This window comes from Coregonus lavaretus, assembly GCF_964263955.1.
Source record: "Coregonus lavaretus genome assembly, contig: HAP1_SCAFFOLD_1084, whole genome shotgun sequence".
NCBI classification, from domain to species: Eukaryota; Metazoa; Chordata; class Actinopteri; order Salmoniformes; family Salmonidae; genus Coregonus; species Coregonus lavaretus.
In genome coordinates, this window is record NW_028160384.1 from 125,582 (window position 1) to 139,597 (window position 14,016).

The following is a 14,016-nucleotide window of genomic DNA, read 5'->3' on the forward strand; positions in this document are numbered from 1 at the left end:
TAAGCCCAAACCAGATGGGATGGCATATCGCTGCAGAATGCTGTGGTAGCCATGCTGGTTAAGTGTACCTTGAATTCTAAATAAATCACAGACAGTGTCACCAGCAAAGCACCCCCACACCATAACACCTCCTCCTCCATGCTTTACGGTGGGAACTACACAGGCGGAGATCATCCGTTCACCCACACCGCGTCTCACAATGACACGGCGGTTGGAACCCAACATTTCCAATTTGGACTCCAGACCAAAGGACAAATTTCCACCGGTCTAATGTCCATTGCTCGTGTTTCTTGGCCCAAGGTCTCTTCTTATTTTTGGTGTCCTTTAGTAGTGGTTTCTTTGCAGCAATTCGACCATGAAGGCCTGATTCACACAGTCCCCTCTGAACAGTTGATGTTGAGATGTGTCTGTGACTTGAACTCTGTGAAGCATTTATTTGGGCTGCAATTTCTGAAGCTGCTAACTCTAATGAACTTATCCTGTGCAGCAGAGGTAACTCTGGGTCTTCCATCCCTGTGGCGGTCCTCATGAGAGCCAGTTTCATCATAGCGCTTGATGGTTTTTACGACTGCACTTGATGAAACTTTCAAAGTTCTTGAAATGTTCCGTATTGACTGACCTTAATGTCTTAAAGTAATGATGGACTGTCGTTTCTCTTTGATTATTTGAGCTGTTCTTGCCATAATATGGACTTGGTCTTTTACCAAATAGGGCTATCTTCTGTGTACCCCCCTACCTTGTCACAAAAAACTGATTGGCTCAAATGCATTAATTCCACAAATTAACTTTTAAGAAGGCACCCTTGTTAATTGAAATGCATTCCAGGTGACTACCTCATGAAGCTGGTTGAGAGAATGCCAAGAGTGTGCAAAGCTGTCATCAAGGCAAAGGGTGGCTATTTGAAGAATCTCACATATAAAATATATTTATTTGTTTAACACTTTTTTGGTTACTACATGATTCCATATGTGTTATTTCATAGTTTTGATGTCTTCACTATTATTCTACAATGTAATTTTTTTTTGTACAAATAAAGAAAAACCCTTGAATGAGTAGGTGTGTCAAGTTTTGACTGGTAGTGTAGCTACCATGGTTTATGATAATTGCAGTTTAGTTCATTATCTAGCTAGCTATGTGTGAAACTGACAGTTGGGCAGTAAAACACAACTAGCTAGCTAGCTAGCTAGCTAAACAACAAGCTAGCTAGCTAGCTACTGTAGCTAGCTTACTCACTCTGTAAGATTAGCTTATCATGCTTTTCAGGACAACTCGACATTCCTCTTCACAATCCCGGTTGACTCCTTCTCGCCAACTCCTGTCTCTCGGTCTTCTTCTATGTTCAAAGCTTTATGACTGTAGACAGTCTGATGCCTTATTGTCAAAAAGCAACCCACTCGTTACACAGACACTTGGTGCAGTCAATGGCTCAGTGTTCCAAAGCTGTTCACCGACACAGCAGCATCACCTTTATCTCAAATGTCCAATGTTGAATGAAAAAACAAAGTGACATCATATTGACACATACACTGTGTATAGATAACATTAAGAACACCTGCTCTTTCCATGACATAGAATGACCGGGTGAATCCAGGTGAAAAGCCATTATCCCTTTTTGATGTCACTTCAATCAGTGTAAATCCACTTCAATCAGTGTGGATGAAGGGGAGAAGACAGGTTAAAGAAGGATTTTTAAGCCTTGAGACAATTGAGACATAGATTGTGTATGTGTGCCATTCAGAGGGTGGATGGGCAAGACAAAAGATTGAAGTGCCTTTGGTGTTCCTAATGTTTGGTATACTCAGTGTATATGCACTACACATTATTGTTTGGGGGTTGCTAATGTGAAACATGGCATTTAATGAAAATATAAATGTAGAACGAACGGTCTGTCTTTAGTGTTTCCCCAGGGGTACAATAACTACTGCGCACATGGCTTGAAATCACCGCCCCAGTTTAAGCACCGCCTTCGCCTAATCCTGATTCTTCCAAATAATCAATCAAGAAACGTGGAACTGCTGCTGCTCGTAATCACATAATTCTACATGAGTTTTGACAGATTCTCGCCGTTTACACGTGAATCTGTCCACGAGGATTACCCAATTATCCACGTTGAAATGACATGGTGTGCCCAGTGGGAAGGGCCATTTAAATTTGAAAAAGATTAAGACTATAATTGACGCCTCAGAGGCTACATTCACATTTGGTTTTGCTTTTTAACCTGATAAAATATCTTAATTAAATTGTTGGAATTATGAGATTTATCCTAGGTAATAATGTTACACTTTTATTTGTGAATTTAGCTAAAATATACTTTTGACTACCTTCATTTCCTTCGATGAGAATTGTATCCCATTTCATACCTATAGCGTTTTACAACAAGTGGATTATCTGTGGAAAGGAATACCACAAACAATAGGTATTCGCCCAGGCACAAACGAACTGATGACCGGCTTGTTTGAAATGTCTACACAGAGCTTGTGTTTTTGGTTGTCTGTCCTGCTGTTTCGTATACATGCACTGTTGACACTGTACACATGGTTGATACTTGTCACCTGCCGCATCATGTCTTCTTAAATGTACATCTCGAGTTTTTAAACAGATAGGAACCACATGGGAGGTTTTCAGTAGGCGCCAACATGTATTAGGTCTTTGTCTTTAAATTACAGCCTAGGCTAAAATGTCTAAAGCTGTAACTTAGTTTGAGATGGGGGGACGAATCATGTCAACACTTGCACAATTTCCGTTCATTCTACTGTTATTAGGAAAAAATACTGGAAATTCAAGAAATGTGTCTAACGTTAGTTTTGGAGTAGCCTAGCATGCAGGCAGGCTGGCAGTGTGGACATGACGCCTCATGTCAACCAGATGCATCAAACTGCGTTCCGGCTGAAGTCATGAATTGTTAATGGAGCAGTCTGCAACGCTACGTTGGGGATGCCGCACTAGGCTGCGGTGAGTTCTGTGTACCCACATGCATTTAATATTTTCAACTCGTGCGGTTGCTTTACTGTGCAGTGGTACACAGAAGTACACACACAGACTCCAACTAGCTAGCTTTTAGCTAATGGAAAAGCGAAGCACATGTTCATCAAGTACGAAAAATGCGGGCAACACATCCAACAAACAACATGCATATTCATATTGTGGACATTGGGAGTTATATAAACGATATAGACTTTACGCACAAGCCTCGCGTCGCCCAGAGGATTCTGAAACCTATACCCTACGAAAATGCAGTAGCCTAGGCTTGAGATATCAGAAAACGTTACAGTAACATAGTTGGAACATCTGGGAAATGTGATTGAAGTCAGACCAATTGGCTACACTTAAACCTGTTCGTTTGTTTAACCTTTTGTTTTGTTTGTCGCCATGTTCTTCACATGATCCGTTATTTTCTTATAATATATGGGAACTCACAACGCACCCCTTTTCAATAGATGAGCATCAGTAATTTCCTACAAACTAAACAGGGTGCGTGATTTCATAGTAGCCAACGCTGTTGAACCTATCCCTTACTATATTTAGTAGGCTATGGAGAATAATAATATGCTTATGGCGCAGGTTCCTTTTAAAAATCATTATTCTACCATGTTTGGAATAGCTTCTTAGGACAGGTTACAAGTAGACACGTTCAACAAGGCACGTTGATATCACTGTACATTTTGATATCTTGAATATGCTGCATGCATGGTGGTGATTCGATTGTCAAATGTTTGAAGGCCTATAGACCGGTGAGCGGTCTGGGTATAGCAGCGTCTTGATAAGCAAAGCGACAATTTATGTGGGCTGCGTTAGAAATATATTTTATCTCACCGTGTCATTAGAATTGAGCGATTTTATAGTTGGAAAATATTTACTATGCGCGTGCTAGATCCCGCCTGCTTTACAGTACGTCATTGGCGAGTAGTAGGGAGGTGGTGAAGGGAGTCACTTCCCTGCCTACTTTTAATAGCTTTGTCATGTGATGGAAAGCAGTTGTAAGACAGGTACCCTCAGTTCATTCTCGGTAAGGGGCAGTAGCCTGTGCGAGAGCGAGTGGAGCGCGAGTGGATTTCTTTTTGCCTGATTTCTTTTTTTGTTTCTTTCGGACCGTCATTTAGTGCCTGGATGGCGTGGGACAGGTGTAACCAGGACTCGGTCTGGAGAGAATTAGAGGTGAGCAGTTCTAAAATATCCAACTTATTGTCAACTGTACGGTTCTGGAACGTTTTGGGGATGATGGACCTCACAGAACATCCAAGACCGTGATTTCCGATAGCGAATACGGCTTTTCCATTGCTGGTGTTGGCACGGGATGCGTAATATCGCCGCGATTGCGCTGAGGATACGATACGGGGGAAATACAAAGCACAGGAATATATGACAAGTGGAGGGGATAAAGCAAAATTGCTGTTTTTACTTCATAGTGTCGTGTTTAAGTCGTTATATGTAATGGTGTAGGCTGCAGGAGCGGTGCGTCTCTTGCAGCGCTGGAGTTTGCTGCTGGTCGCGTCTCCCTAGGAGGTCGTGCAGTCGGAAAGAATGTTTACATGCGTGTGGAGATCTTTCCAGTCACTGTCTGTATTCGCTCTTGTGCTGATGTGAGAAGGGTCCGCTCTTGAAGTCAGAATGACAGAAATGTTTCTAAGTCAGGTATTGTACACTCGGACGATATATGTCTTTTTATCGGGGCTTTATCGGGATTTTACGTGATTTGTTCATTGGAAAGTGCAGAGGTGATCACAGGCACGGAGGTTTGATATTACGGAGGAGAATCTTCTCTTACATGTCATCGGGCGCGTCTTGACATTTGTGCCAGCAACATCCCTTTGGAGGAGAGTAAAGACATATATGTAGCCTAGTTGCATATTACAAAATAGGCTATGGGAATGTTTTTACCCGTTAATAAAAAAAAAAGCGTAATTGCTATCGGGGATGTTTTTCCCATAGCATACTTGGTAAGCTCTTGATTTAAAACGCACGGGGTAGATTGACAACTCAATGCAATGATTTTGAATAGAATAACTGGAAATAATGCAAATAGTGATTTAGAGATTGACAATAGACTATAACTATGTTATTAGTGTTATGCATGTCTATGCAGTTTGTTATAGGCATTGAGCTGTAGGCTATAGTTGTCTGCAGATACCGTTGACTTACGCATTAATGGGATAGAAGCTCATCTTCGATATGAAGCTGCTGTCGGTTTATCAGCTTTTCTCCGTTTGTCTGTTATCACCACTCAAGGCAAGATTGAATGACAGTAATTCGCTTGACAAAATGCCTGGAAATGTCAGTTTAATCCATTACTTATTGACCAAGATCATTGTCCTACGCATGTATTTATTTGCTTTCCTTGACAGTCTGGCGAATGACTTTATGCACCAGTAGCACTCCTTTACACTTTAACTTAAATTATTAATAGAGATAGATGGATGCTCGGTCGTCTGAGCCAGCCTGTCAAATATATATATATTTTTTTAATCATGTTTTCTTGTTCGTCTGGGCATTTTCGAGTACATCAGCGTAGTGATAGCTGCTGCCTATCTATAGTGCCTATCTATACCCCCTCATGAAGGTGCGTGTTTTTCCAGAACCTGACCTGCTTGTGACAGACATGCTTTCTTTATTCTTTATTTTCTGAGTGCGTCAGTTTATTCTGAGTTGAGCATAAATCATGCCGTGAAATTCCCAAAGCCCCCCCCCTTTACAACCAGATAATTGCACTCCAAATCCCCAGTCATATTCCTAATAATCTCACCATAGCAGGTGCTTTTATGTGTTCTGTGTGCGTAAATCACATTGGCTCGCAGTGGCGGTTAGCGCACTCCCCCCTCGCTCTGTCTGGCGGCGCTATTTCATTAACACCCTTGGAAGAGGATGAGAAGATTGAGATGAGATGTCAGATCTCTCTTTGATTTCTTTTTTCGTATATCTTGATAAAGTGAGGCATTTTGCAGGGCTAGGAGGGATAGAGACTGATGCATTTGCATCTTTATCCTAGCTAATGGGCAAAGGAGAGGGAGTTGTGTCGTAAATATAGCCTATGACTATGTCATCGCATGAGCGCAACCAGAGGGCGGATCAACTATGGCACGTTTCGGCCGGGGCGTTTTTCGTTTTTTTGTAGCCTACCTCCCACTTGTCATAGTAGGCTATCTGTCTCTCTGTTGCCCTGAGACGAACCCTGGGCCCATCTCTCTCCAGCCAGATGCTCTCTCTCCCTCTCTCTGGCTCCTTGGCCAACTAACCGCCTCCGGGGTATGCCCGAGGGTATCACCATTAACGCTCCCTTAAGTCTGATATGCATACATTGAATCCTGACAGCTCTCTAGCCAACATTTATGACGTGGGGTTCGAATTTACATTTGCCACACTTAAAACGCCTGTTTATCTATGCATAACGAATGTGTCAGTGAGAAGACCCGGGAGTAAATTTGGGATAAAAAAAATACCTGCATTTGGCTCACTCGGAGCTGATCTCTCCTTGCTTGCCTGGGGGTTGTGCGCGTTTCTCTCTCTATCGAGTAGAAGTGACTGCCATGTTCCAGAACAAGATGCATTGCGTGCAGTGCTGGCATAAACTTGCCTCAAGCAAGCACGGGCCGCTGAAGCAATTAACATTTGTAACATCTTGGCACCTGAATAAGAAATGTAGTTTAGGAAAGCGCCTTCCTGGAACTTGTTTACATTGAGCTTGCAACCGTTGGCGCAGAGTCAAACTTCGTTGCCTCATCTTCCTCCTCTCTCCACACCAAAGCGGGTTGACATATTTAAAGTCTGTGGATCCCCTCAAACGCAGTTCGATGAAGCTGATGATTTGTGTCTGGAGAGCGGCAGAGCAGCTGTCGCATAGGCCCCTATATAAAAGCGGACAGTGAAGAATGAAATGTCAACAGGCAGCATGGTGTGGAAAACGACCCTTGCTTCAGAGTGAAATCTGTGCCATGGCTACTGCTGCCATTGTGTTGACGCACCCGCTTGCCCAGGGCAGCCAGTCAGGTGGCAAGTCTAGCCATGCTGTCATTCAAATGACGTTCAGCCTATCAGTGACATGGACATAGAGCCATAGGAAGAATACCCATGCAACACGATTTTGAATGAATTATCAGGCTTTATGAATGTCTGACCTATTAGGCCAATATGCCTAGCAGGCTTTCCTGGTCTACTGAAACTAACCATGTAGTATGAGAAATATAACAAGGTAGGCCTATCAATAAAGTTAACTTGTTATCATCAAAGAGCCATCGAATAAGCAATGAATGTCCTCTAGGCCAGGATGTAGTGTACAGATATTGCATAATAACCATAAAATACTACCTGTGGGGGTAACGCCTTGTGAATTCATGTGAAAAAGTGTCTTCCATAATTTGCCTCAGTGTGTGTGTGCATTGGTACGTACGTGTGTGTGTCTGCACCCCTTTGTGTGTGTTGATGGGTTTTCGACACCTCCCATCTTCTTGTCTCCCCAGTGTGCTGCCTTGGTTGGCGAAGACCAACCCCTCTGTCCGGACCTCCCCGAACTCGACCTCTCAGAGCTTGATGTCAGCGACCTGGATGCGGACAGCTTCCTGGGCGGGCTCAAGTGGTACAGTGACCAATCAGAGATAATTTCCAGTCAATATGGCAACGAGGCTTCCAACCTCTTTGAGGTAAGAGAGCATATCATACAACAGCTTGTTTTTATTTCCCAAGCGCCTCTGCTCCCCTTTGCCCCAATATCACATGATTTATGACACGGTCGTTAACTATTTACAGATATTATGGTAGCCTTGACTCATTTTTTTTCTATTTAGGAAGTTGATGCTAGGTAAATGAACTCATCAGAGGTCACCAGCCTGAGCTCAGTCAGCGGAGAAAAAAAAAATGCGTCATACTGTACGCTGAGTTCGCTATCTGTTGAAAGCCTTCCAGGTACTTGATAAAAACCTCCCGCCTAGTACAGTATGTAGTAGTACCGACTGTATTGAGAGAGGGACTTTATATTCCCCTGAAAAGTACAAAGTCAAGATAACAGGGGTTCGGCGATAAGCCTGGAGACCTTTGTACTGCCCTTTGGCTTCTCTCCCTGACAGTACTTTATCAATCCCCCAAGTCATTCATTCCAGTCCAGTCCAGCCACAGCTCTACTCTGCTGTGGCAGGCATCTAAAGGAGCAGAGGTAATTAAACCCAGCTCTTGCCCCCTTGGCCCCCATATTGTGGCCATATTGCGAAAGCCCCCTTTTCCAGAGGGTTTGGGAGTAAAACATTCAATTTTAAATCTGCTGCACTCTCTCTCATTCAGGGAGGCAAAGTCCACTGAAAGTAGCATGCTGGCGGAGCAAAAAAGTCATTTGGGACAAGTAAGCTACGAGAGACAGTTCATTACTGGTTGATCAGTGGCGAGGAAGACGGAGATTGGTGCTGGCTTGGCTGGAGAGAGGAGAATGCTGGAGGGGAATGCCACTGTGTGTCTGTGTCTTGTCATGCTGTCACATTTCGGAAGCGGAAAGTGTGTGTCTCAATGGCCCCAGTAGGGGAGAGGTTGATAGCGGACAGAATTCTTTCCACGCACACACACACACACCCCTCCCTCTGGTTTTTCAACCTAGTGCCAGTGAGGGGCCCCTAGACAGTCCCCTGTGCTCGTCCTGAGTGCTAGTCATGTGACGCCGGACCCTCAGAGTGATTTGGCCTGCGGCCGATGAGGGGATGGATAAAAATACAAGCTAACATGTCTGTCGTGTGTGTGTCACATTTTAAAACACAAGGCACTCTTTGAGGTAGCCAGCATAGAGAAACCAGCAATGTACGAAGTGTGTGTGTAGGATACTACATTATTTCAACACACATACTACACCGCTGGTTCTGCCTTTCCATGAGAGACGATCAGAAAACAGCTATAACGTTTGAAAACATCTGAGCAGTAATGAATGTGATGCATTTCAAATGAGCTGGCTTTACAATCAACGAATGTATTACTTGTACTGTCGGTTGCTATCTGGAATTGGAAAGTGGAACGTTTTCAAGTTGCCATACGAAGTGCTCAGTACATCATACAGCAACGCTGGGAGTTGGCTTCTGTTATTTCTATTGCTTACTAATCTGACAGGGGGAAAATGGTTGGTTCTCTCTCTCTCTCTCTCTCTCTGTGTGTGTGCACGCTCACAGATCAGAGGCTTGGGGCTGGGGGTTGCCGCACAAACTTTCTGCACTTCCCTGATTGGCCTGTGTGGGGCACTGCAGTGCCCAATCATAACGTCAGGATTCAGAACTGGTTAATGATTGGCCAGCTGTTGTGTAAAACAAGTTGGACTTTTTATTCTTCCTCTCTCACAATCTACTGCCAATGTTTTCTTAAACTACTTGACTAGAGGTTAATGGGTGTTCGTGGTAGGTCGTCTCTACCCTAACCTTAAGCAATGCACAAAATAATGAACACACACACACACACACACACACACACAACCTCATAGGCATACAAATCCACACACATACTTACATAACTACTGCACACACAAATGCACATATTCTCTTTCTCTCTCAATCACTCTCTTTCTGTCTATCTCACTCACTAATTTTCTTAATTTTTCCACACACACACACACACACACACACACACACACACACACACACACACACACACACACACACACACACACACACACACACACACACACACACACACACACACACAGACACACACACACACAGCTAGTATTGTCACGATAGCAGTATCGAGATACTAGTAAGCAAGGAAGGAAATTAAACAAAATTAATTTCTCGAGGAAAACAAATATAAACAAAAATAAACAGCCTTCTGTTGTCACCCAGAGTCAGATTTGTTTATTTTGCAAGCTATGGCAGACAATATTTTACATAAAGTAGGTTTTTAAAGGACCATGTTTTTTTCTGCTTTGCATTAACTTTCTTGCCAAGGAAAATCTGGTATCGTAGTATCGCCACACACACACACACACACACGCACACACAGTGCTGAAGGGCCCGTTGCTCTGTTTTTATCCCGCATGTGTGATTTGCCATAGAGTTCTTCTAGTGTGCACAGAACAGAACAGGCCCTGGCTGGCAGGCAGATGAGCAGAGAGAGAGCGATCGAAAGAGAGAGAGAGAGAGACAGAGAGAGACAGAGAGATATAGGATCAGGGAGCAGCAGCAGAAAAGGCACAGTGGATTGTTGTGAACTTGACGGTTGATGCCCTTCAGTGTCAGTTCGCTTGGCCATGATTTATCTGGCCCATCTCCGGGGCTAAAATGGTGGAGTTGAGTCTGGAGGTGGTAGGGGAGTGGAGGTTGCGCCGCTTCCCAGGGAGGGTGCCTGGAAGCTGGGTGCAGCTGTCACCGTGGGGCCCCTTTCTGGAGTGTGGGTGGTAGGGAGGGGGAACCAAGACAGGGGGATGTGTGCTATGCTGGGCTCCCTCTGGCTACTGCACACTTCTGGAGGGAGGGGGAGAGTGTGAGAAATAAAGAGAGAGATAAACAGATATAGAGAGACAGAGTGATAGAGATAGAGAGAGACTGAGACAGAGAGAGACCGATGCCAGAGAAAGAAAGCTCTGTCTTTCCTTCTTTAAGAACAGACTCTGAGAATCCTTCCTAAAATGGACACACTGGTCGTGTTGGATGAACTTCAGTCTCGGTCCCACGCTACTTGGAAAGAAGAACAAGTATTGTTTTTGTTGCGTTGGCACTTATGCAGATGCTGCCGGCCGCGTGACAGGAAGTGGCAAATGTGTAAACAGCTTTATTATTATACAGCTAGAATTGAAAAAGTCGCTGGCTGTCAATAATGTGACATCTAGCGTGAAGTCGGTTAGATCATTAATGGACTAGGGTGATTGTTTACATCCTGCTCATGGCCTGTTTGTGTGTGGTATGTGTGACTACTATCAAGTGTTTGGTATAGTGTGTGTGTGTGACTGTCTGCTTGTGAGTGCACTTGTTGTGTGTGTTTGCAGGTGTGCTTGTTCATGTGCATTGTATGTGTATGCTGTCCCTTGGGCGACCTCTTTTACTCTATTCTGCCAGTGTTACTCCAGCGGGATCCGGACAATGCTGAGAATGACACACAGCCTCTTACCAGGCCAGCTATCAGCCTGGACCACAGTGTGCTCTAACACCTCTTCAACAAGGCTTGGCCACTAAGCCAACACTTTCTATATCGGGCTGTGGTTGTTGGGTCTGCCAGTGAGATTATGTCCAAAACTCCCCAACCGGCTGCCAATGTGGACTGAGAATCACGTGGGAGCCCAAAGTTACTCATATCAACAGATCTAGGATCAAATGATGCTCCCTTCAATCCCTACCTCAAACATTACGCAGATTAAAGAAGACCTGATCCTATATCAGTGGTTAGGAGCAACTTTCTACCCACTCCATCAAATATGGCTGCCGTCTCCTTGTAAGGAAGGAGTGGAAGTAACATTAGCTCAATGACAGCCGGTCTCAAACACACTGATCAAGCCATTTAAAGATTACTCTATCCCCAGCTGTCAATTACTCAACATTACCCAGTAAAGATATCAGACCATTAACAGAGTCTCTCATTAACAACGATAGTGAGGAAGTCAACATCACTAGAGGTGAAACAAGATGTCGAGTGCGTCGTCTGTGAGTGTGCGTGCCTCTGTCTGAAACAAGTGGCTGATCCCGCGGATTGAGTGATCGGCGTCATTTTCGCGGCGAGGATAGAATCCCGCTGTGGAGTGCCAGCGGAAATCCCCCACTGATGAATTAAAAACAAGTGAGTCTGGCGAGAGAGGGAGTGGAGGATTTAGGGCATTAGCCAGGTAATGCATATGCAATGGCTTTTTCTGCGTCGGTCGCACGCACACACACACACACACACACGCTAGATTAGTCATCGGAGGTGGGCGATCTTGCTTACATTGGGATTGTTAAAGCAAGATGGTATTATGCCTCCGAGAGAGAGTTCCCTCTGCTTTTTTCTCGTTTGTTTGTTTTTGTGTTGTTCAAATGTTTCCTTGGGCAGATGCTGTGCTTACTCATAGCTGGCCGAGAAAGAGGAAGACAGCCCGGATTGATTAGGGGGGGATGTGTGTGTGTGTGTACGTTTGGAAGTGCTGAACGTGTCAAAATGTTTGTTTAATAGCCCCCCCCCCCCCCGCCATCACCTTAGACACTCACAAGTAGTACACTTGCACACACACACTGACACACACACTGACACACACACACACATAGACCCTCATCACCCCCTGTTACCAGTCCCCGCTGAACGCTGGCTGCGTTTATTTTGCAAATTTATGCTGACATTTGAGAGCACAGCACCCGCACTGTTTCTGCAGTTCAGCGAGGGTGCCTGAATTATCATACTGTACTGTATAATATGATTCTCTCAAGTGAGCCCTATTAAAAGAAAACACACTTCCCCTCATTGTTAGGACCTCTAATTTGTGCATATATACTGTAGTTTGATAAAAGCAAGGCTCCCCTTATTCTGGAAAACAAAGGCAATCTCTGTAACAGTGTAACAGACTCACAGATCTGCCATTCTGACTGTAAAGTAGCCTTGTGGGATTTTTTTGGGAGGGGTGTTGCAAATGTGCTGATCAAAATGTTATGTTCCAATACCCCCTTCTTCCAACACACACAGGCACACTCAAATGTACACGTATAGGCACTCACTCACACACACAGGCAAGCAAAGGCGCGCGCACGCACACACACACACACACACACACACACACGGTTGAGTGTCTCTGAGCATCTGTCAGATTCATTCCACAGTAAAGAGATACTCCTCCCTCTATCCTATCCTTCTCTCTATATATCTCTCCCTGGCACAACACTCCATTGGCTCTCACACACACACACACATACACTCTCCCTAAAGGCTGTCCGCAAACAGCCCCGTTAGAACGCTTCACATCCAGTGGGCATAAAGATATGGATTCACCCCCAGACTCTTCTCCCCTCAGACTGAGGGAGGGGGGAGGGAAGCAGGAGTGAGGTGAGAGAGGCAGCCCAGAAAAGAGTCCCCTCAGGGCATGTTTGGAAAAGAGCAAGAGGGAATATCCTTCGGAGGTTGCTTGGCAGGCTGGCTGGCAGGCTGGCTGACTGTAGTATGTCTTCCAAAAGAGAGACACTGCTGATTGAGGGCTGGGTTGGAGCAAATACAGTGCCTTGCAAAAGTATTCATCCCCCTTGGTGTTTTTCCTATTTTGTTACATTACAACCTGTAATTTAAATGGCTTTTTATTTGGATTTCATGTAATGGACGTACACAAAATAGTCCAAATTGGTGAAGTTTCAAAAGATTCTAAAAAATAAATAACGGAAAAGTGGTGCGTGCAAAACCCACCAACAGTATCATCTGACGACACCATATACTGTATAAGGTCCCAACACAGGTGGGGTCAGCTATGTGACCTAGTGTCCTGTATGTCTCCCTCCTGAACCCCTAAAGAGAACATGGGGTAAAGGTTAACCATGAAGAGGTCACATCCACCTCACATTTTCGTCAAAGTAGAATCTGGTCGCCAGCCACTGGAGTGAAGCCCCCATAGCTGGTTTATTGTATTTGTTACATCAGGATAGGTTGTGTTTCCTCTGAGGTTGTAATGTGTGTGTATGTTGTTGTTATTGTAAGAGTAAGGAGTAAAGTTGGCATGCTGTTGCTGCAATAAGTAGGCACTCACACTTCCTCAAGCTATACTAGTAGCTAGTGTGTGTGTGTGTGTATGTGGCTATTTTTAGTGCGAGAGGGTAATCTGTACTAAGAGCCTTTCAGGACCGCTTCTCTTTACCCTGGCCGGAAATGCTAAGCCAATAAGCCCCCTGCACGCACACACACATACACTTACACATACACGCACGCACACACACACACACACATATACACACACACACACATACATACACACAAATACACAAATGAACCCAAACCGCAAGCCTTCCTGTATTATTTAATACTGTATACTTTCAAGCGGGTGGGAGTTAAAAACACTTGCTTTTCAGAGGGATAGAGAGAGCGAGGTAGAGTAAGAGAGAGAGTGAGAATACAGAGTGAAGAGAA

General features: G+C 44.4%; 1 protein-coding gene across 1 annotated transcript in view; it reads left to right on the top strand.

The window, feature by feature from the left end:
• Positions 1–1,251: 1,251 nt before the first annotated feature.
• LOC311121884 (peroxisome proliferator-activated receptor gamma coactivator 1-alpha-like) overlaps positions 1,252–14,016 on the top strand; it is a gene marked incomplete at its 3' end in the record, with an annotated part of 40,627 nt that continues 27,862 nt past the window's right edge. The window contains exons 1-2 of the mRNA XM_084196324.1: positions 1,252–4,155; positions 7,452–7,631. Coding sequence (XP_084052450.1) covers positions 4,108–4,155; positions 7,452–7,631 — 228 coding nt within the window. The remainder of the gene's footprint in view (positions 4,156–7,451; positions 7,632–14,016) is intronic.